Source organism: Tamandua tetradactyla, chromosome 23, assembly GCF_023851605.1.
Source record: "Tamandua tetradactyla isolate mTamTet1 chromosome 23, mTamTet1.pri, whole genome shotgun sequence".
In the NCBI taxonomy this organism is placed as follows: Eukaryota; Metazoa; Chordata; class Mammalia; order Pilosa; family Myrmecophagidae; genus Tamandua; species Tamandua tetradactyla.
Window position 1 is genome coordinate 32,100,807 of NC_135349.1, and position 22,902 is coordinate 32,123,708.

At 41.1% G+C, this 22,902-nt stretch overlaps 1 protein-coding gene across 3 annotated transcripts in view; it reads right to left on the bottom strand.

The window, feature by feature from the left end:
- Window positions 1-7,623: 7,623 nt before the first annotated feature.
- SLC5A11 (solute carrier family 5 member 11) overlaps window positions 7,624-22,902 on the bottom strand; it is a 72,858-nt gene continuing 57,579 nt past the window's right edge. For 2 of the 3 annotated variants that reach the window (XM_077141500.1, XM_077141502.1), the window contains 7 exons: window positions 21,555-21,690; window positions 14,680-14,787; window positions 14,206-14,356; window positions 12,606-12,774; window positions 10,873-11,088; window positions 10,112-10,280; window positions 7,624-7,922 (listed from right to left, as the gene is read on the bottom strand). In XM_077141500.1, the coding sequence (XP_076997615.1) occupies window positions 7,717-7,922; window positions 10,112-10,280; window positions 10,873-11,088; window positions 12,606-12,774; window positions 14,206-14,356; window positions 14,680-14,787; window positions 21,555-21,690 (1,155 nt within the window). In that variant the 3' untranslated portion in view covers window positions 7,624-7,716. The remainder of the gene's footprint in view (window positions 7,923-10,111; window positions 10,281-10,872; window positions 11,089-12,605; window positions 12,775-14,205; window positions 14,357-14,679; window positions 14,788-21,554; window positions 21,691-22,902) is intronic. The other variant, XM_077141501.1, reaches the window with a different exon arrangement.

A 22,902-nucleotide genomic window follows, 5' to 3' on the forward strand; every position in this document is an offset into this window, starting at 1 on the left:
TGGAAAAATATAAGCAGGGACTCAGGGAACTGAATGATAATATGAAGCGCAAAAACATATGTGTTGTGGGTGTCCCGGAAGGAGAAGAGAAGGGAAAAGGAGGAGAAAAACTAATGGAAGAAATTATCACTGAAAATTTCCCAACTCTTATGAAAGACCTAAAATTACAGATCCAAGAAGTGCAGCATACCCCAAAGAGAATAGCTCCAAATAGACGTCCTCCAAGACACTTACTAGTCAGAATGTCAGAGGTCAAAGAGAAAGAGAGGATCCTGAGGCAGCAAGAGAAAAGCAATCCATCACATATGAGGGAAACCCAATAAGACTATGTGTAGATTTCTCAGCAGAAACGATGGAGGCGAGAAGACAGTGGGATGATATATTTAAATTACTAAAAGAGAAAAACTGCCAACCAAGACTTCTGTCCCCACAAAATTGTGCTTCAAAACTAAGGGAGAAATTAAAACGTTTTCAGACAAAAAATCACTGAGAGAATTTGTGACCAAGAGACCAGCACTGCAAGAAACACTAAAGGGAGCACTAGAAGCAGATACAAAAAGACAGAAGATAGAGGTGTGGAGAAGAGTGTAGAAAGAAGGAAAATTAGATATGACATATAAAATACAAAAGGGAAAATGATAGAGGAAAGTACTACCCAAACAGTAATAACACTAAATGTTAATGGATTGAACTCCCCAATCAAAAGACATAGACTAGCAGAATGGATTAAAAAACAGGATCCTTCTATATGCTGTCTACAGGAAACACATCTTAGACCCAAAGATAAACATAGGTTGAAAGTGGAAGGTTGGGAAAAGATATTTCATGCAAATAACAACCAGAAAAGAGCAGGAGTAGCTATACTAATACCCAACAAATTAGACTTCAAATGTAAAACAGTTAAAAGAGACAAAGAAGGATACTATGTACTAATAAAAGGAACAGTTCAACATGAAGACATAACAATCATAAATATTTATGCACCGAACAAGAATGCCCCAAAATACATGAGGCAAACACTGCAAACACTGAAAAGGGAAATAGACACATCTACCATAATAGTTGGAGACTTCAATTCCCCACGCTCATCAATGGACAGAACATCTAGACAGAGGATCAATAAAGAAACAGAGAATTTGAATATTACAATAAATGAACTAGACTTAACAGACATTTATAGGACATTACACCCCACAACAGCAGGATATACCTTTTTCTCAAGTGCTCATGGATCATTCTCAAGGATAGAACATATGCTGGGTCACAAAGCAAATCTCAACAAATTTAAAAAGATTGAAATCATACAAAACACTTTCTCAGATCATAAAGGAATGAAGTTGGAAATCAATAATAGGCAAAGCGCCAGAAAATTCACAAATATGTGGAGGCTCAACAACACACTCTTAAACAACCAGTGGGTCAAGGAAGAAATTACAAGAGAAATCAGTAAATATCTCGAGGCAAATGAAAATGAAAACACAACATATCAAAACTTATGGGATGCAGCAAAGGCAGTGCTAAGAGGGAAATTTATTGCCCTAAATGCCTATATCAAAAAAGAAGAAAGGGCAAAAATCGAGGAATTAACTATTCACTTGGAAGAAACTAGAGAAAGAACAGCAAACTAACCCCAAAGCAAGTAAAAGGAAAGAAATAATAAAGATTAGAGCAGAAATAAATGAAATTGAGAACATGAAAACAATTGAGAAAATCAATAAGACCAGAAGCTGCTTCTATGAGAAAATCAATAAGATTGATGGGCCCTTAGCAAGATTGACAAAAAGAAGAAGAGAGAGACGATGCAAATAAATAAGATCAGAAATAGAAGAGGAGACATAACCACTGACCCCACAGAAATAAAGGAGGTAATAACAGGATACTATGAACAACTTTATGCTAATAAATACAGCAATGTAGATGAAATGAACAACTTCTTAGAAAGGCATGAACAACAAACTTTGACTCAAGAAGAAATAGATGACCTCAACAAATCAATCACAAGTAAAGAAATTGAATCAGGTGTTAAAAAACTTCCCAAATAGAAAAGTCCAGGACCAGACAGCTTCACATGTGAATTCTGCCAAACATTCCAGAAAGAATTAGTACCAATCCTGCTCGAACTCTTCAAAAAAATTGAAGAGGAGGGAAAGCTACCTAACTCATTCTATGAAGCCAACATAACCCTCATACCAAAACCAGCAAAGATATTACAAAAAAAGAAAACTACAGACCAATTTCTCTAATGAATATGAATGTAAAAATCCTCAACAAAATTCTAGCAAATTGAATCCAGCAACACATTAAAAGAATTATACATCATGACCAAGTAGGATTCATTCCAGGTATGCAAGGATGGTTCAACATAAGAAAATCAATTAATGCAATACACCATATTAACAAATCAAAGCAGAAAAATCACATGAGCATTTCAATTGATGCAGAGAAGGCATTTGACAAAATTCAACATCCTTTCCTGTTGAAAACACTTCAAAGGATAGGAAAACAAGGGAACTTCCTTAAAATGATAAAGGGAATATATGAAAAACCCACAGCTAATATCATCCTCAATGGGGAAAAACTGAAGACTTTCCCCCTAAGATCAGGAACAAGACAAGGATGTCCACTATCACCACTGCTATTCAACATTGTGTTGGAAGTTCTAGCCAGAGCAATTAGACAAGAAAAAGAAATACAAGGCATCAAAACTGGAAAGGAAGAAATAAAACTCTCACTGTTTGCAGATGATTTGATAGTATATGTCGAAAACCCTGAAAAATCCACAGCAAAACTACTAGAGCACAGCAAAGTGGCAGGTTACGAGATCAACATTCAAAAATCTGTAGTGTTTCTATACACTAGTAATGAACAATCTGAGGGGGAAATCAAGAAACGAATTCCATTTACAATTGCAACTAAAAGAATAAAATACTTAGGAATAAATTTAACTAAAGAGACAAAAAAAAAACCTATACAAAGAAGCTATAAGATACTGTTAAAAGAAATCACAGAAGACCTAAATAGATGGAAGGGCATACTGTGTTCATGGATTGAAAGACTAAATATAGTTAAGATGTCAATTCTACCTAAATTGATTTACAGATTGAATGCAATACCAATCAAAATCCCAACAACTTACTTTTCAGAAATAGAAAAACCAATAAGCAAATTTATCTGGAAGGGCAGGGTGCCCCGAATTGCTAAAAGTATCTTGAGGGAAAAAAAAACGAAACTGGAGGTCTCATACTGCCTGACTTTAAGGAATATTATGAAGCCACAGTGGTCAAAACAGCATGGTACTGGCATAAAGATAGATATATTGACCAATGGAATCGAATAGAATGTTCAGATATAGACCCTCTCATCTATGGACGTTTGATCTTTGATAAGGCAGTCAAGCCAACTCACCTGGAACAGAACAGTCTCTTCAATAAATGGTGCCTAGAGAACTGGATATCCATATGCAAAAGAATGAAAGAGGGCCTCTATTCACACCCTATACAAAAGTTAACTCAAAATGGATCAAAGATCTAAACATCAGGTCTAAGACCATAAAACAGAGGAAAATGTAGGGAAATATCTTATACATCTTATAATTGGAGGCAGTTTTATAGACCTTACACCTCAAGCAAGCACACTGAAGAAAGAAAGAAAGAAATAGGAACTCCTCAAAATTAAACACGTTTGTGCATCAAAAAACTTCATCAAGAAAGTAAAAAGACAGCCTACACAATGGGAGACAATATTTGGAAACGACATCTCAGATAAAGGTCTAGTATCCAGAATTTATAGAGATGGTTCAACTCAACAACAAAAAGACAGCCAATCCAATTACAAAATGGGAAAAAGACTTAAACAGACACTTCTCAGAAGAGGAAGTACAAATAGACAAAAGGTACATGAAGAGATGCTCGATGTCCCTGGCCATTAGAGAAATGCAAATCAAAACTACAATGAGATATCATCTCACACCCACCAGAATGGCCATTATCAACAAAACAGAAAATGACAAGTGCTGGAGAGGATGCGGAGAAAGAGGCACGCTTATCCACTGTTGGTGGGAATGTCAAATGGTGCAACCACTGTGGAAGGCAGTTTGACGGTTCCTCAAAAAACTGAATATAGAATTGCCATATGACCCAGCAATACCACTGCTAGTTATCTACTCAGAGGACTTAAGGGCAAAGACACAAACGGACACTTGCACACCAATGTTTATAGCAGCATTATTTACAATTGCAAAGAGATGGAAACAGCCAAAATGTCCATCAATAGATGAGTGGCTAAACAAAGTGTGGTATATACATACGATGGAATATTATGCAGCTTTAAGACAGAATAAACTTATGAAGTATGTAACAACATGGATGGACCTTGAGAACATTATGCTGAGTGAGACTAGCCAAAAACTAAAGGACAAATACTGTATGGTCTCACTGATATGAACTGACATTAGTGAATAAACTTGGAATATGTCATTGGTAACAGAGATCATCAGGAGATAGAAATAGGGTAAGATATTGGGTAATTGGAGCTGAAGGGATACAGACTGTGCAACAGGACTGGATACAAAAACTCAGAAATGGACAGCACAATACTACCTAACTGTAATGTAATTATGTTAAAACACTGAATGAAGCTGCATGTGAGAATGATAGAGGGAGGAGAGCTGGGAACATAAATGAAATCAGAAAGAAAGATAGATGTTAAAGATTGAAATGGTATAATCTAGGAATGCCTAGAGTGTACAATAATAGTGAAATGTACAAATTTTAAAAATGTTTTTGCATGAGGAAGAACAGAGGAATGTCATTATTGCAGGGTGCTGAAAATAGATGGTAAGTAATATTTTAAAATGTCACCTTATGTGTGAGACTAAAGCAAAAAATGTTTATTTGTTACAAAATTTATATTTTGACTAGTGCATTTCCTAATGTAACTTATGTAGATAGTTGGTTGAGCAACATAAGTACTTGGAATCTCAGGTAGGACATGAGATTTTGTTGGTTTGTCCAGAGTGATGCCCTGATGAATCCCAGAGTGATTCGATCAGTGAGTGGAAAAGTATTTGCAAAGCCCACTTCGGGGAATGGTGAGAACAGGGAGAAATTCAACTTCCCCAAGTTGGATTCTTGATATTCTCACAAGCAGTGTGGGCAATCAAAGCTATAGGCTGAGCCCCCAGTCTTGGGGTTTGTTCATATGAAACTTAACCCCACAGAGGATAGGTCAAGTCTACTTAAAATTTAGGCCTAAGAGTCACCCCCAAGAGAGCCTCTTTTGTTGCTCAGATGTGGCCTCTCTCTCCAGCCAACACAATGAGCAGTCACACCACCCTCCCCCTCTCTACGTGTGACATGACTCCCAGGGGTGTGGACCTTCCTGGCAATGTGGGACAGATATCCTGGAATGAGCTGAGACTCAGCATCAAGGGATTGAGAAAACCCCTAGAATGAGCTGAGACTCAGCATCAAGGGATTGAGAAAACCTTCTCAACCAAAAGGGGAAATAGTGAAATGAGACAAAATAAAGTGTTAATGGCTGAGAGATTCCAAACAGAGTTGAGGGGTTATCCTAGAGGTTATTCTTACGCATTAAATAGATATCACCTTGTTAGTCAAGATGTAATGGAGAGGCTGGAGGGAACTGTCTGAAAATGTGGAGCTGTGTTCCAGTAGCCATGTTTCTTGAAGATGATTGTATAATGATAGAGCTTTCACAATGTGACTGTGTGATTGTGAAAACCTTATGTTTGATGCTCCTTTTATCTACCTTATAACAGACGAGTAAAACATATGGAATAAAAATAAATAATAGGGAGAACAAATATTAAAATAAATTTAGTAGATTGAAATGCTAGTGATTAACGAAAGGGAGGGGTAAGGGGGATGGTGTGTATGAATTTTTTTCTGTTGTCTTTATTTCTTTTTCTGAATTGATGCAAATGTTCTAAGAAATGATCATGATGATGATGATGCAACTATGTAATGATATTGTGAATTACTGATTATATATGTAGAACGGAATGATCATATGTTAAGAATGTTTCTTTTTTGTCATATTTTTTTAAAAATTAAAAATTGATAAAAAATTTTTTTTTAAAAAGTGCTTAAGTTGATGCGTTGCTTTATGTATCTCCAAGTTCCATGTGCCTCCACCTTTTTTTTAAGAGTCCAGCCCTTTTCAAGTATTTTGTGCTGTCTGATCCAAAAAAATCTCGTTTTTTTGTTGTTATTTGTGTGTCAGTTTTTCAGTCAGCTCTGCCCCCTCTGTGTCAGGGCAAAAAATCCTATGGCTTTTGCTCCTATTTGAGTTTTATCTGAGCAGGGGGCCTATTTTTAGTAGTCAGAATTTGTTAATTAACTCTGGCATTGGAGCTTGGTTGAGCTAAGCCCCTGCTGCTAGTAAGGTCTCCTTTCTTTCCCCTCTGGGAACTAGCCTGTGGGGGAGGGGTGCCAGCCTCCATGGCTTGGGGACTTATACGGCTGTGCAGAATTGTAGCTGGTCCAGCTTATCCAGACTGGTGTACACTGTGTGTCCGGTCACTGATGTGGCCCCAGCAGTTATTTTGTACCGTTCCTGGCTATTTACTAGCTGCTCAGGAGGTCAAACTAAATCCCATACCTCGCTAAGCCACCATCTTGGAACCTTAGCCTATCCAATTTTTTTTTTAACTCATCTGTCCATTCCCTGGATAAAAGACGCGTCAATCACAAGGTTTTCATAACCATGCAATCACACTGTAAAAGCTATAAAGTTATAGTCTTCTTCAAGAATCAAGGCTACAGGAACACAGGCCAGCAGTTTCCCTCTAGCCTCTCAGGATACACCATAAATTAGAAAGGGATATCTATGTAATGTGTAAGAATAACCTCCAGGATAACCTCCTGACTCTGTTTGAAACCTCCAAGCCATTGAGACTTTATTTTGTCTCTTTTCTCTCTTCCCCCTTCTGGTCAAGAAGCCGTTCTCATTCCAATGATGCTGGGTCCCGGGTCATCCCCAGGAGTCAGGTCCCATGTAGGGGGGAAGACAGTGAGTTCACTTGCCAAGTTGGCTTAGAAAGAGAGCGTATATCTGAGCAACAAAAGAGACTCTCTTGGGGTGACTCTTAGGCATACTTACCAGTAGGCTTAGCCTTTCTTTTACTGAAATAAACTTCACAGGGGCAAGCCCCAAGATTGAGGGCTCAGCCTATTGAATTGGTTGTCCCCACTCCTTGTGATAATATCAGGAATTCCCCAGATGAGGAAGTTGAATATTTCCTTCTTTCTCCCCAGTGCCCCTAGGGGACTCTGCAAATACTTTTTTATTCTATGCCAAAATTACTCTGGGATATATCAGGGCATCACACTAATCTGTACAAACAACAAGATCTCATGCCCTATTCAAGATCCTGTGAAATTTTGGTGTTGAAGTAAACTGCCATACAAGTTAAATTAGATAATGTGCTACCAAAAATATAATTTTTTCACCACATAAACCTCTGTCCCTTTGATCTTGCATAGAGGTTGAAGTTTGAAAATGCCTTCATTCCCTTTTTTTTTCCCCCTTCATTTCCTTTTAAGAAGAAAAGAGCTAAATGTCATATTGAAAATACCACATAAACACTTTTGAAGCCCCATGGTAAACAAACAAAAATTTTATTGTTTTTTTCTTTCATTAAAAAAATGGGACACAAAACAAACTGAGAGCTTGGACCCCTGGGTTCACCCAACCTTAAGCAAAGTAGCCCCAGAGAAACATGGCACAGCTAATGCAGATAATGAGGTTGATGTCCAGAAGGGTTTTCACAAAGGGCTTTTCTTCCAAGGAAGCTATGACAGGTTCCACTTTGCTCGTGGGGTCCTCCTTGCCCTTGTCCTCCATTCCACAGAGCCACAGGATGGCTTTCACCACTTTGGACCGCTTTTGGGTCACATCACCTAAAAATACCCAGCAAAGAAAGTCTTAGAGTTGGGTCTTGTCTCCCAGGGAAGGGAGAAAAAGGGACTCACAGGCTGTGTTCTGTGCACTGTGGTAAGTAGTTTATATACCTTTTCTGATTTAATGCTGAAAGATTAGTATTTTCCAAATTTTTAGCATTTTCAGGTGAATAAATTGAGGCTCAGAGGGTTAACTAAGTTGAGCAAAGTCACTCAGTTAGCGGTGGCAGTGGAGGGCTTCGGATCCTCCTCTCTGGATCACATTGCCTTCCAGGAGGCTGAAGGAGAAGGAGGATTCTTGTGGGAAATTCTTAATCTATTCAGAGCTGAGGCTGTAAATTCAAATGTCTTTATAGCCAGGCAGGTGGGGTGTCTGAGTTGAAGCACACAAATTGCCATATTAAACATGTCAAAATATTCTTAACCTATATCAAGAATTATGCGCTCATTTTTCTTGAAACACAGGGCATCCTGAATCCATCCTTCAGTTTTTCTGCTTTATGTCAGCCTAAGCTCATAGCCAGAATCACCACCATCAACAACAAAAGGCCATATCTGATTTTAAATGATAACGTGCAATCTCAAGATCACGGGAATAATAGGAAAGGGTGGTGACCTTGGCTCACTGGAGGGCACTGAGGAATATCTGCTTAATGGCTCCAGATAATTTTCGCCATACAGGCCTGGGCTCTGTGTTGCCAATTTTCCCAATTTTTAAAGAGAAGATGGAAATCTGGAATTTCATGTGAGATCTCCTGAGCTTTTTTTTATCAAAAACATTTTAACTTTTTTTATAGCATAATATAACATATATATATAACAGAAAAAGAAAAAAGCAATCGTTTCAAAGCACTCTTCAGCAAGTAGTTACAGAACAGATCCCAGAGTTTGTCATGGTTTACTAAACCATCATCTCAAATTTTTCCTTCTAGCTGCTCCAGAATATAGGAGGCTAGAAGGAATAAATATTTATTTTTTTTATTGTCACAATCTTTGTAAAAAATAACATAAATACAAAAAAGCAATAAATTTCAAAGCACAGTGCAACAATTAGTTGTAGAATAGATTTCAGTTGGGTAGGGGTTATAATTCCACAATTTAAAGTTTTTACTTCTAGATGCTCTAAGATACTGGAGACTAAAAGAAATATCAATTTAATGATTCAGCAATCATATTCTTTTGTTAAACCCTACCTTCTCTGTATAACTCCACCATCACCTTTGATCTTTCTCCCACTCTTTAGGGTATTTCGGCTATGGCAATTCTAACTTCTTCATGTTGGAAGGGGCTGTCGATAATATAGGGTAGGGAGATGGAACTAGTTGATGTTCTGGAGAGGCTGACCCCTCTAGGTTTTAGGACTAATCTGGTCCAGCGACCCATCTGGAGGTTGTAGGTTTCTGGAAAGTTACCTTAGTGCGTGGAACCTTTGTAGAATCTTCTGTATTGCCCTAGGTGTTCTTCAGGATTGGCAGGAATGGTTTTGGTTAGGATTTGGTAAGTTATGATAGGTAGCAATGTCTAACTGAAGCTTGCATAAGTGTGACCTCCAGGGTTGCCTCTCAACTCTATTTGAACTCTCTCTGCGACTGATACTTTATTAGTTACACTTCTTTTCCCCCTTTCTTACACTTCTTTTTGGTCAGGATGGGATTGTTGACCCCACGATGCCAGGGCTGGACTCATCCCCGGGATTTATCTCCTATGATGTCAGGGATACTTTCACCCCTGGATGTCATGTCCTACACAGGGGGGAGGACAATAATTTCACTTATAGAGTTGGGCTTAGAGAGAGTGAGACCTGATTTTAAACATTAACTCACATTTTATTAGAATAGTATGTGAGCTAAACCAAAATAAAATTGTAAGCAACCAGCTCGAATCTACTAGTTTAGAGAATGCTAATAGTACTACAACCTACTTAGTGGGGTTGTGTGAACCTTGATTTAGTAAGCACTCAACAAGTCTTTGCTATTATTGCCCATTTGAGGTTACTGTTGAGAGTTAATAATTAAACACCTCCTTTGGGTGACTGGATAGTAGTGAAGGAACAGACATTGGGGGTCAGGCTGTGCTAAATTCCAAGTCTTCCCCCCACCTTCTGGCTTGTGCTTTGATATAAAAATCCCCCTTAAACAAAGAATGCTTCTTGAAGCTCCTACAATAAAACAAGGAGAGAGGCAACTTACAACTCTGATTCTTGGACATGTCTTCTTGAACAATCTCAAACTGGGTGCTGGTACTGCTCCCCTCTGGTGTCCCATTCTGAGGGAGTGTAAGAGGCAGGGGAGATGCTGATGGCACCTGTTCCTTCTGGACCAATGGGTCATGACGAGTAAACCAGGTCAACCGACTGACCTAAGGAGCAGAGATGAATTGTGAGAGGGGCGGGATGCCATCCCTTTCCCCCATTCTCTTCCTAACAACCCCCCCCCCCATTTGCTTTCTCCTAGTCATTCCTCCTCGGTTCTTCAACAGCCCTAATCCTAATTTTTGGATCTAATCCTCCATCAATCTAGTCCTCAGGATTTAACTCTAGCCCTAGGGTATGGGGACCCAGGGATGAGCCACTCAGCTCATTCATTCCTCTGGCCACAAGAATTGAACCGGTTCATGGTTGGGCATGTGTCTAAGCTGACTCCATAATGGGAGTCAGGAACTTTGCTGAAATGCTGAGACAAAAATCCTTATACCTTTGCTTAATTATCATCAGAGAGGATGCATCCCCAGGAGCCGCCGGTCCCACATAGGGCCTGAGGATAGAAGCAGGAGTGGGAGATGAATTCTGATGATCCCTTCTGAGTCCTGAATCAAGCTGTCCCTAAGGCTCAAACCAGGATATTCCAGCTTTTTTGAGCAATCAATCCTTTTCACTTAAGCAGTTAGGGTTAGTTTTATGTCACTTGGAACAAAGAGTTATAGTGAATCTAGCAGTCAAACCCAAATGTACCATCTCCTTGGAGGGCGGCTCTGTCAACCAGCTCACGGAGGACACAGCAATCAGGGTGACCACAGACAGAATCATGGAGAGGTAGAGGTAGTGGACATCCTTCACCACAGCTGGGCGCTCATCTGGCTGGTTACACAAAGGCGGTGGGTAAACAAAGTCCAGGACTAACCTAATGAAGCCTAGGAGCAGGCCTGAGGTCAGACCCCAGAAGGCACCCTGCAAATTAGAGCAAAACCATCTTAGGGAAATCAAGGGCCATGGGGCCCTCGGCCAGGGCCTCAGAAACCCCAAGAAGCTGCCTCCAGAGTTTCTCTTTCTTGTAACTGTCCCTGCAGGGGTCAATGATTCGGGAAGTATCAGAACTGCATATCTGTTTTCCTTTACATATAATTAATCGTTTGCCTATACTAATTCCTTGTTAATTCAGTTTCCCTATTTAATGACAAAATGCATCAAAATACTTCTGAGAACCCTCATTGCCTACCCACCCACCCCCAACCAAAGCCCAGGTAAGACCCTTCCTGCATCTTCTTCAACACGGCTTCACCCTCCCCGGCCCCCATGGGCTGAGGTGGGAGGTGGTAGTGGTTCTTTTTCGTTGTTCCTTAGTTGGCCCCTGGAAGTTCTAATGCCCCCCTGCTTTTGTTTATAATACTTTTTTGTTGCTTCCTGTTGAAACAGAGCTCGAAGGATATCAAGGAATGATGAGAAAGAAAGAAAGGAAGAAGGAGAGAAAGAAAGACACAGACGGGCTCAGGGGGTCTGAAGCTTGAGTTTACTTCAGACAGACTTCAGACAATTTTATTCTTAACCAGATCCTGGTTATATACCACAGGATGACAATAGGCATGCATGCATTTCCTGAGGGAACAAAGTTCTTATCTTTCAGTGTTCTTCCTTAGTACTTAACATAACCATTTGGGGTAAACATTCTCTTCCTCCCAGAATGCTCTATATAACAATCTCCAGTTTACTGCCGCCATCCTGAGGCCAGCTGCTTCCAACAAATTCTGCAGGTCTTGTTTTAACACTTGGCTCCTACACTTTTTTTTCTTTTCATTTTATCTTTTTATTTCTTTTTGGGTGCATGGTCTGGGAATGGAACCTGGGTCTCCCACATCAAAGGTGAGCATTCTACCACTAAACGACCCACGCACCCTTTTCTTTTCATTTCGTCTATTTATTGTGTTTTTAAAAAACCACCCAGGTACAAAAAATGACACAAAACAAATACAGATCAAGGTGAATACCATTGAAACTGCCACCCGGGTTAAGAAATTGAATTCCACCAGTCACTCCAGAAACTCCTCCATTTGCCCCATCCAGCCAAAGCCCATTCCTGCCTCCTAGAAAGTAAGCACTGCCCTGGCTTTTATGGTAATCACATTCTTGGTCTTTATGGTTTTGTCACTTTGCTGTGCATCCCTAGACCTCAAGTTTAGCATTGCTCCATTTTTTTACTTTCAAGTCTCTCTTTTTTACCTTTTTCTTGTAGTAACATGAAGACAACTCAAAATTTCCCATTTTAAATACGTTCAAGGGTACAATTCAGTGTTATTAACCACATTTGCAATATAGTGCTACCATCACCGCCATCCATTACCCCACTTTTTTCATCATCACAGAAAGAAATGCCGTGCACATTGTGCAATAATTCCCCATTCCATGCCCCGTCCCTCCTCCCCACCTCCACCAGTGCTTGGATTTTGCCTGTAGGGCTGATCCAGGGCTACCTTTTCGTTGGTCCGCTTCCAGAAACACCCCATGATAAAGACCACGGCCACGGGGGGCTGCAGGTAGGAGCTGATGGACTGGATGTAAACGAAGAGTTGGCCGCCCTGGCTGGCCTGTACCACAGGAATCCAGAGGATGGAAATCAAAACCAGCAGCAACACAAACACCCTGGGAGAGAAGCCACCATTAGTGCTGTTTTCTCTGATGTCATCTCCCACTGGTTCAGCACTTAGTTCTTTTTATATTTTTAACAGCCATACTGAAGAATGATTTACCTACCATAAAACTCACATTATTGTAAGTGTACAATTTAAGAATTTTTAGTAAATTTATAGAGATGTGCTTTTGTCACCACAATCAAGTTTTGAACATCCATCACTCCAAAAACCCGCTTTGCAGTTTATTCCTGCTTCTAGCACCAGCCCTAAGCAAACAGTGATCTACTTTCTGTCTCTATTGGTTTGCCTTTTCAGGACATTTCATACAAATAGTATCAGACAGTATGTGCTCTTCTGCAGCTGGCTTCTTTCAGGTAGCGTAATGGTTTTTTTTTTTTTTTTTTTGCTTTTTTTAAATACCAAAAAGCACCAAACAAACGCAAACATTCGTAACTTTTGATCATTCCGTTCTACATATATATCAATAATTCACAATTTCATCACATAGTTGCATATTCCTCATCATGATCATTTCTTGGAACATCTGCATCTATTCAGAAAAAGAAATCAAAAGAAAACAGAAAAAAATTCATACATACCATACCCCCCACCCCTCCCCCTCACCGATCACCAGCATTCCACTCTAAATTTAACACGTAGCATAATGTTTTTGAGGTTCATCCACCTTGTGGCATGTATTATTTTCTTATACATATTTATAATACACCCTGTGATGTTTCTAGATGCTAAAATAATTAATTAAAAACAATACATTTAATATTTCTCTGTTAAAATAAGATTTTCAATTTTGATGGAGTCCAATTTATCATTTTTTCTTTTATGGATTGTGCTTTTGATATAGTACCTAAGAGCTCTTTGTCTAACCCAAGGCTAAGACAAGCCTCAGCGTACACCTTCTTCAGTGACAGAGTCTCAAGATGTTTATTTGTATCTGTCTTACATATAATTTAAATGCCAGTCATTTCAGTTCCCCCCATTTGACTTCAGGATTTTGCAGAAGGCTTAATATAGAAACCGTCCCCCCATTCCCTAGAACACTGTCCTCAGTTTTACCTGGTGAGCTCTTGTTTATCCCTCAGATCCCAACCCAGGTTGGGTGGTTCTTCTCAGTCTCCTGATTGCCCCATCATAACCCCCATAAGGTTACTGCCTGTTGACTTACCTGTTTTCTCCACTAACTTCATGAAGGCAAGAACTGAGTCTTTTCACAGCTATATGCCCAATACCTGGTGCATATAGGTGTCGTTGAGCATCTTTGGAGTGAACGAATGATTTTACAAGCACTATCCTAGTGCTATCAGAGAAGGCTGAGCCAACCTGGAGAATCTGCTGGTTGGACTCTGCCTCCGGGTGGGCTCAGCTTTCTTTTCCCTGAGTATCTGGATTTTTCACTGCCCAGCACCACACAGTAAGGCCTTACCTGCCTATGATCATGAGCTCCTTCTCAGATGCCCGAGGCCGGATATGATTCCAGAGGTCCATGGTGAATATGGTGCTAGCACTGTTAAAGATGGAGGTGAGGGAGGACATAAGCGCTGCCACCATCACAGCCATCATGAGCCCACGAAGCCCTGGGGGCAGAAGGGAGGTCTATGGGCTTCAGGCTTTCTCTGTTCACAGCTGCTACCTTCACTCAGGACCCTCAGCCCAAAGTCAGCTGATCCCAAAGAGCAGGACCGCAGGGCTGGGAACAGTGGGCACAGCTTCAGAGGTGGGTTGGGCAGAGCCCCCTGGGTAGCCAGGACCTGGGCTTCGTTTGACGGCATCTTGCTCTGGGACTCAGCCTCTCAGCCCAGAGCCCATTCCCTCCCACAGTGCTCCATCTGCCCCTCCCCCAAAGCCTTCCTTTCTGGGTGTTCCAGGGGGGCTCCGTTTAAGAGTGAGGGGACATTACCTATGGGCAAGAGTTCTAGCACCAGTTTGGGATACGCGATGTCAGAGCAGCCAGAAGGGTTGCTGCAGACTTTCTTGCAGGTTTCTGGATCTGCACAAGCCACTTGATCTGTGGAGGAAACAGGTCCGGAGTTGAGCAGGCAAACCCTCAAAGCTCCAGGCCTTGCTGAAACAGGGCTCGACACCGGCCGGCACCCGCAGACAGGAAGAGTGATTGACAAGGGCTCCAGAGACCAAGCTTTGTCCTTCCAAGAGAGTGGTACCCCTGCATGGGCCTCCTCTTACCCAACATACTTTTATACTGTAAAGGGCGGTATATCATAGTGGATAAAAGTAGTCTTTGGAAAGCAACTCAAATGTCCTTCTGTAGGAGAATGGGTAAATTGTGATATATTCATACGATCGACTATTACACAGCAATACAAAAAAAATGAATTACTGATAAAAGAACATGGAGGTGTGCCAAAGACATTGTGTTGGGTGAAAGAAGGCAGACATAAAAGAGTGCTTACTGTGTGATTCAATTTATGTAAAGTTCAAGACCAGGCAAAACTTCAAAACTTCTGTGGTTTTTTTTTGTTTTGTTTACAGCAATATCATAGTACAATATTGAATTATTACAGTGCAGTGGTTATAATTCACTATAGAATATTCTTAGCCCAAACACCAGACAAACTAAAATCACCCAACAGCTTGCAGACCTGAAGAATTAGTGCAAGCAGCTGCTATCTCAATAATAAAACCCCAAAACTGGTAAGGCTTTTCTGGCCGTGGGTCTTTGACACTTAACAGCTTCCTCTCCTGAGAGCAGAATGTTCTGCTCAGTGAGGACCGTGCCACCCTCACTTTGAATCTTGGTCTCCTGTAGTTATAGGAGTTCGAAAAGCGTAGATTTCTAGTGGGAGAGTATTAGTTGGAAGACGTGTGAGGAAACCTTTTGGGATGATGGAAATGTTCTATCAACCCTGTGCAAAAGAACTTTCTGGAGTAATGGAAATATTCTATATCTTTATCTAGGTAGTGACTATACAGGTTATGCTCTGTACAAGCTGTGACTTTGTTACTTACTTGACCTCTTTAAACCTTAGTAGCAATATCTGTAAAATTGGGATAAAATCATAACTTTACTTAATACTATCATAGTGAAGATTGAGGGAGATGTATGTGAAGCTCTTAGCACAAAGTCTGATGATATATTGAAAGTGCTAAATACATTTCAGCTATTATTGTAATCCAAATAAAGCAGAGCCACCTTGTGGCCAGTCTCACCAATGTCCCACATCAGTCTCTGATCCCACACCCACCAGAAAAAAGCACTGAAAGCAATTCAGGTATTTACTGCAGTCCCTCAGAGGTGCAAAAGGAGAATGCCACTGCTTGAAGTATAGCCAAAAATAAAAAATTTAAGTTCCTCTTTTCCCCATCACTCACACAGTTCAACATCTATTCTCATTTTAGACACACAAAAATCCACTCATGCTGGCTCTGATTTTCTGTCTCCTCCTCTTCCTGCATTTCTGTAGCAACTCATTTCTCTCCTGAGCAGTAACCTAATCTCTCTAATTGAACCCATCTGGCTTTCCTGGCGTCTCTAAATCTTCATCTCTACTTATTACTATGACGAACGCTTCCCAAGAAGTCAAGAATAGGTCTCCTACTTGGAAGACAGCCGAGGAGAAAAAAGTTGTATTAGTATGTGGCACATGGTAGGCACATACTAATATACTCAATAATTTTTTTTGTGGGACGGGGCTATCTAGCACATTGTTATTATTATTATTATCTTTTTTATAACCCTGTGAAGAAGGTAGAAGTTACTTTTGCCACTTCACAGAGAGAGGAGGTGACCTGATAACAATCACCCAACAAGGTCATGTCAGAACCAGAATTTAAACCCAGGTCTCCCACCTCCCAGTTCAATTTTTTTTTTTAGAAAGGACAGACAAGAGTGTATGCTTTTCTGTCTTCAGTGAGTCTGGCAATGACCCCACCCAGGGTCTAACCTACCAGGGATCGGTGAACTGTATCCTAGCTCACTGAAGTTCCTCAGCCCAGAATTCATCATGGACTCAGGAACCATCAGAGCTCTTTGTGTCATCTCCATGGTTTGGCAACTGTATCTAAATGATGCCTTTCTTGTCACCTTCTCTCTGTCTTCCCCAACTCCTCATATTTGGGATAAGCTATGCTCCTCACCACAGTCTCAATGCTCAGGCCAGCTGGACCTATATTATTTCCCAAGTCTCTTTTGCCAGGTGGGTCTAGGAATAACTCCATAAATAATCCCCAAGTCCTCCCTCTTCTCAATCCAAAGGCTTTGGTCCTTCCTCCTCACTCTGAACGCTGGCACTGCCTTTCCAATCCTCTTCTATGTCAAATGGGAGCAACCCTGAACCTCAGCTTAGGGGTGGGCATGCAGCCCTTGGTGACTCATGCCAGTCTCCACTCTGGTTTTGTTACAATATCTATGCCAAGATATTGTATAGATTTGGCTGAGGTCTCAAATTCACAAAGGGCCACAACTGCAGATGTCCCTAGTTTTTGTATTAAAAATGTTAATTTAAAAATGTAAACATTTTAAGTATACCACACTTTTGAAATCCAATATTGTTATGTCTTCACTTTCTTTTTTAATTTACTAGAAGTTCTAAGAAGTGAAAATGGCCTCAGTCCCTTTCATCCAGTGAAAATGGCCTCAGCCCGTTTCATCCATTGGGGGGGGGGCCCCAAGGGGCAAATGGTCTTCATGAGACTCTCCCCATTACCATGCCCTCTCAGAAATTCCCCTCTCAACACCCAGTAATGTTAGAGGAAATGGGTGTTGTGGCCACAATTAAGAACATTAATATTGATTGCTATAGAATGAAATTAAATGCCCCCTGTGGTAGTCTGAATTGTCTATAGACCATTCAGATATGTTCTTAATCTTACTCCAGTACTGTGGGTGTGAACCCATTGTAAATAGGAACTTTTGAAGACATTACTTTTAGTTAAGGTGTGGCCCAACTGAAGCAGGGTAGGCCTTCATCTGGATTAGGAGAGGCCCTGAAAAGAGAAGAAACCAGAAGCTAGGGTCAGAGAAGGCCACAGGGAAAAGACAGAAGTCAGCAGGAACCCAAAAGAGAAGGGAGAAGACATCGCCAAGTGATGGGGGGGCCAAAAACGGTGGTAGGCCAGCACCACATCGCTGCTGACGCCAGGAGGAAACTCGCCTTCTAGCCTCTGAAACCGTGAGACAGTAAACGCCCATTATTTAAGCCGCCCCATTGTGTGGCATTTGTGATAGCAGCTCAGGCACACTTCAGACACCCCCAAAACTCTGGATCAACCGTGAGCAAAATTAAAACTGGAGACTGAAATTATATTTTACGAGAGGTATTGAGAAGAAATCATTTTGTTGAGAAAATGCTTTGAGAGGTCAATGTCCTTGCCTTTTTACGACTCTTCCGTGGGAACTTAGAAGATGATTGGAAAAGATTTATAGTCACTGGGGCAGAGCACTGTAAGGACTATTCCAAGTAGGGTGAAGGTCTTGTTTAAGGTCAAATCTAAATGGGATTTACCTCTTGTTGTCCAGAAGCTCCTTTCTCCAGGGTATACTGAGGAGTAAGACCCTCCCTGAGCTAGTTTATTGTTAACTGCAGAGTTTCGTTTAACCTTCCAGGAGTGTAACCTTCAACCATGAAACATGTGGCAGACACAAAGGTTATAAAGCATGTTTGCTGTGGAAAATTGCATTTGTTCATTCAGCTTAAGGAACATGTTGGTGATAAGGAAATTAGTTGGTTCAGCTAAGTTATAAATGAACTCAGCCTTGTGAAAACTCACCTGTCTTGAGTTAGTTAATTCATCAAACATTTTATATATGGAGTAGGTTCTCTTATGAGAAAGCTTAAGAGCCTCGGAAGGTTGAAATAAAGGCTGCCTCTAGGAGAGTCAAATACAAACATAGCCCAAAACCTCTTTCTTCCCGATAGCATTGACTGAAGGTTCGCTAGAACTCAGATGCTGCAATAAACAAACACCACACACGCACCTTCTCATTTAAGTCTCACAACTCTATGATAAAGATATTGTTATTATACCCACCTTACTGAGAAAACTGAGGCCCAGAGAGGTTAAATAGTGTCCCCAAATTAGACAGTTAGTAAGGATCGGGGCCAGCACTCAAACCCTTACTTACTTCAACGCTTCGAAGGAGAAGATTGGCTTTGTAGGTATATCTCTAGACTCTTGTGTTTTACTTTTTTTTTTTTTTTTTAACATAGGCAGGCACCGGGATGACAGGCGAGAATTCTGCCACTGAGCCACCGTTGCACCGCCCTGTTTACTATTTTGAGGGTTGTCTTGTCTCTCTCTTAATTTCCATGTAAATTTCCTTTAAAAATTGCATGCCATTTATCACTGACCTAATTGGAAAAGGGGTTTATTCTGGCTCAGAAGAGCTCAGAACCAGAGCTTACAGGCAGTTCTGGACTCAGTTGAAGATACAGGTAGAGGCAGGTGGAACCAAGGTGAAGAGAAAAATGGAAACGGGTGATGCAGTGGATTGGCCCAGCTCCCGGCGCTTAGGGTAGGGATTCTCAAACTTTAGCATGTATCAGAATCTTCTGGTGGGCTTGTTAAAAAAACATATTGTTGGGGGACCTACCCCTAAAGATTCGGATTCAGTAGGTCTTGGCCTGAAAGTTTGCATTCCTTACAGGTTGCTAGGGACACACTTTAATTCAGCACTAGTCTAGGCCTCCACAGAGGCTTCAAAACTACAATGCCCACCTCACCCTCTCCACCCTAGCTCACTCTCCTAAATTCCTTTTACCCTTATTGTTTTTACCGGGTGTTTTAATATGTTTTTACCCCACTTTTTTCATGAGTACCAGACTCATCAGTTGCATTACAAAATACTTGGGGTTGTGGAACATGGCACTGTATATTTCATTTAATAATGATTACTGGCTGGCTAGCTGACCCACTGTTGAGAGCTGAACAAGGTCTTATTGTTGATCTTGCAGATACTGACCTGAGGCTTAGGATATGGTTTGCTGAGAGAGACAGTTGTATGATTAAGAGTCAGAGTTTGGAGGCAGATAGACCTAGGTTCAAATCCTGGCTCCTCCAGCACTAGCCAAGTGGCTTCTGGCAGGTCACTCAAACCAGGAGTGATCCTGGATCCTTCTTTCCTTAACCCCCATATCCAATCCATCATTAGTCTGTTTGGTTCCCCTTTAAAATATAATTTCAAATCATTCACAGGGATCAACTAGCACTTCCTCAGAAAGCCTTTCCTTGGAAGCCTCTCCCCAATATTCCCTGTGATGTCCCCCATGCATTTGATCACAGAACTTAGCACAATGGATAATAATATAATTTATTTACTTTGTAAAATCTGTCTCCTCTACCACTAGGATGTAAACGCCACCACAGCTGGGATCTTGTATGTCTTGTTCACTTAAGGACACCCAGAGTCTTACAGAATAAGGCCTAGCAGATAATTGGCTCTTGAGTTATTTGTTGAACACACGCAAGAATAAATAAATGAATGAGTGCACCAGTTTCTCTAAACTCAGTTTCCTCATCTGTAAGATAAAAATAACAATGATAATGGCATAAGGTCATTTTGAGAAATAAATGAGAGAACACATGTGTACAGTAATAATAGTGCACACAATATAGTGCCTACCATGTTTTAGGAACTATTTTAAGCCTTTTGAAGTGTTATTATGCCCATTTTACAGGTGAGGAAACTGAGGTAAAGAGATAGGACACGGCGTACCCAAGATGACAGAGGCAACAGCATTCAGGCCCAAGTTAGTCCAGGTCAGAGTCCATATTCATAACTACCACACTCTACCAGTCTGCACACAGACTGGCCCTTAGGATGGTCATGTACACAATAAGTTGGTTGTTTTAAACCAAGCTCTTTTACTTGCTATGTCAAGCCATGCCAGAGGGCTGTACATTTTCCATCAACTCACCATGAATCCCCGACTCCAGTTCTTACTCCAACCTGGGCTTTGCCAAGCCTGTATCCCTTCCCTGGAACCGGGGCCAGATCCTCTTTGGTTGGCCATCCTATCTGGGCTGGAGGAGAATGCCCCACCCCCCAAACCTGTTCTCTTAATCCCTAAGGCCCCTTAGTCATTTTCACAAAACTTCTGGGTCAACTAACTGACCATTTTATCTTGCCCTTTCTTTATCTCTGGGCAACATCATGTAACATAAGGCAGAGGGTTGGAAGCCTTTTGGTTCATGCTCCCCTTTGAGCTAATAATAGCTTCAGTGGATATGTGGGAAGCTCACTGTTGAAGGGGGAAAGCAGGGAGCTTTCTTCTGCATGGAAGTCCCTGTCTCCCCACAGTGACACCCAATAACATTGTCCATCTTCTCAATTTTGTTCACCCCATGGTGCAAACCTCATCCATTACCACCTTAAAGAAAAAGAAAAATGAAAAAAAAAAAAAAAAAAAAAAAAAAGCCAAGGCAAATACTTTAGAAACCTTAATATCCCTGATTTTCGTTAATAAAAATACCCCCAAAAGGGCTTCATTGCTCCAGCATTACCAAACACAAACATTCAAACATGAAAGGAACTCTCACATGAGGATTCAGAGAACTGCTGTTTATCCTGGTCTGTGGTTTCAAACAAATACAGCTGAGACAAGGCCCTTAGATGGCGCTCTAGCTTCAATTAGGCCTGGGGCGTCTGTAGGATTTGACCACTGGGCTAATATTGGAAAACAGCATAGAATCTGTAGATGTCTGGATGAAGGTCCCTCCATCTAACCATCTCTAGAAAGGGACACCAGCCATTCTCTGGGGCAGACAGTAATCCCTGTCTGAGATTCGCTGACAAAAGTCTCCTTCCAACAGTCTCACCTGGGAAGAGGACACGGCTGACCATGCCAGGGAATACCATCAGGAAAAGGGGCAACACCTTCAGGTATGCGGCCATCAGAGAGCCTCCTTTGGCATGGGACAGGTTCTTGGCAGCCAGAGTTCGCTGAACAATCACCTGGAAAACAGTAAGAGGTGGTTGGAAGCTGATATGGCTTTATCTTAAGACAACTAAGTGTGTACAGCCTCTTGGCACCTGTAACAGACTTAGCCTGTTTGCTGGCCTGGCTTCTTTGTGAGGAAGTGTCTCTTTCCTATTATCAAGGCACGTGATCCAATCAAGGTAACTATGAACTCCTCCCTGCTCCCTCCCCACTCCTTCATCCAGAAGTTGGACCTGACCAGTTAGAATTCCCCATAGAGGTACCCCGCCATCCGGGAGACTGTGATTGGTTGAGGAAAACTGTACTCAAGCTAAATCAAGGAGAGATCTCTGTAGGCCGCCTTCTAAATAAGCCAGAAAGAAGCATCCTATTCCCTACATCCTCCACTGAAATTTCTAATTATGAAGACAGCTTAGAACTTCTAGTTGCTTCTCTGCCATCATGTTGGGAAAGCCTCCTTGAGACTGAAATCCTAGAGCAAAGCAAAACGGAGATGGAAAGAGAGAGAAATAATTTCTGATGATACAGCATGAGACGCTCCATCTAGCTGTGCCGCATCTGGTTTACAGTGCAAACTCTGGAGACAGACAACTTGGGTTAAATCCTACCTTACCACATCCTAGCTGCAAAACCTTTAGCAAACAACTTTACCTCTCTTTGCCTCAGTTTTTTCATATATAAAATGGGGATAAATACTAGGGTGGCTATGATAATTAAAATGAATGGTTCATATTTAAAATACTTAGAATAGTGTTTGACATACAGTAACTGCCCAATAAATAATAGTTGCTACTATTATCATTATCTACCTTTGGTCTCCCAGTTGTGTGAGTAAAAAAAAAAAAAAATCCCCGAAAGGCCTTTTATGCTCAAACAGAACATGTTTTTCCTATTAACTAAGAGTCCACTAAGTCAACAAAGAACCCTTTCAGGAAGATTGTTGAGACATAGGATTTGCCCCAAACCCCACGCCACATCCAGATCGATTTTTCGGACTCAGCAGTACAAATGTGCACACTTTGGGGGGAGGAGATGTTGTTTGAGGAGGCATTTCATCTGCAGAATCCATGGGACTGGACATTGCCAAAAGGCATCAAAATGATCAAGGACTATTAATTTACACAACAATGTTAATGTCCTAACTGCAGCAACATTGACTCAAGACACCCTGAGTCTTGATACATTTCAAGGACAAGCACCTGTGTGCTTGTTGACTGACCCATTCA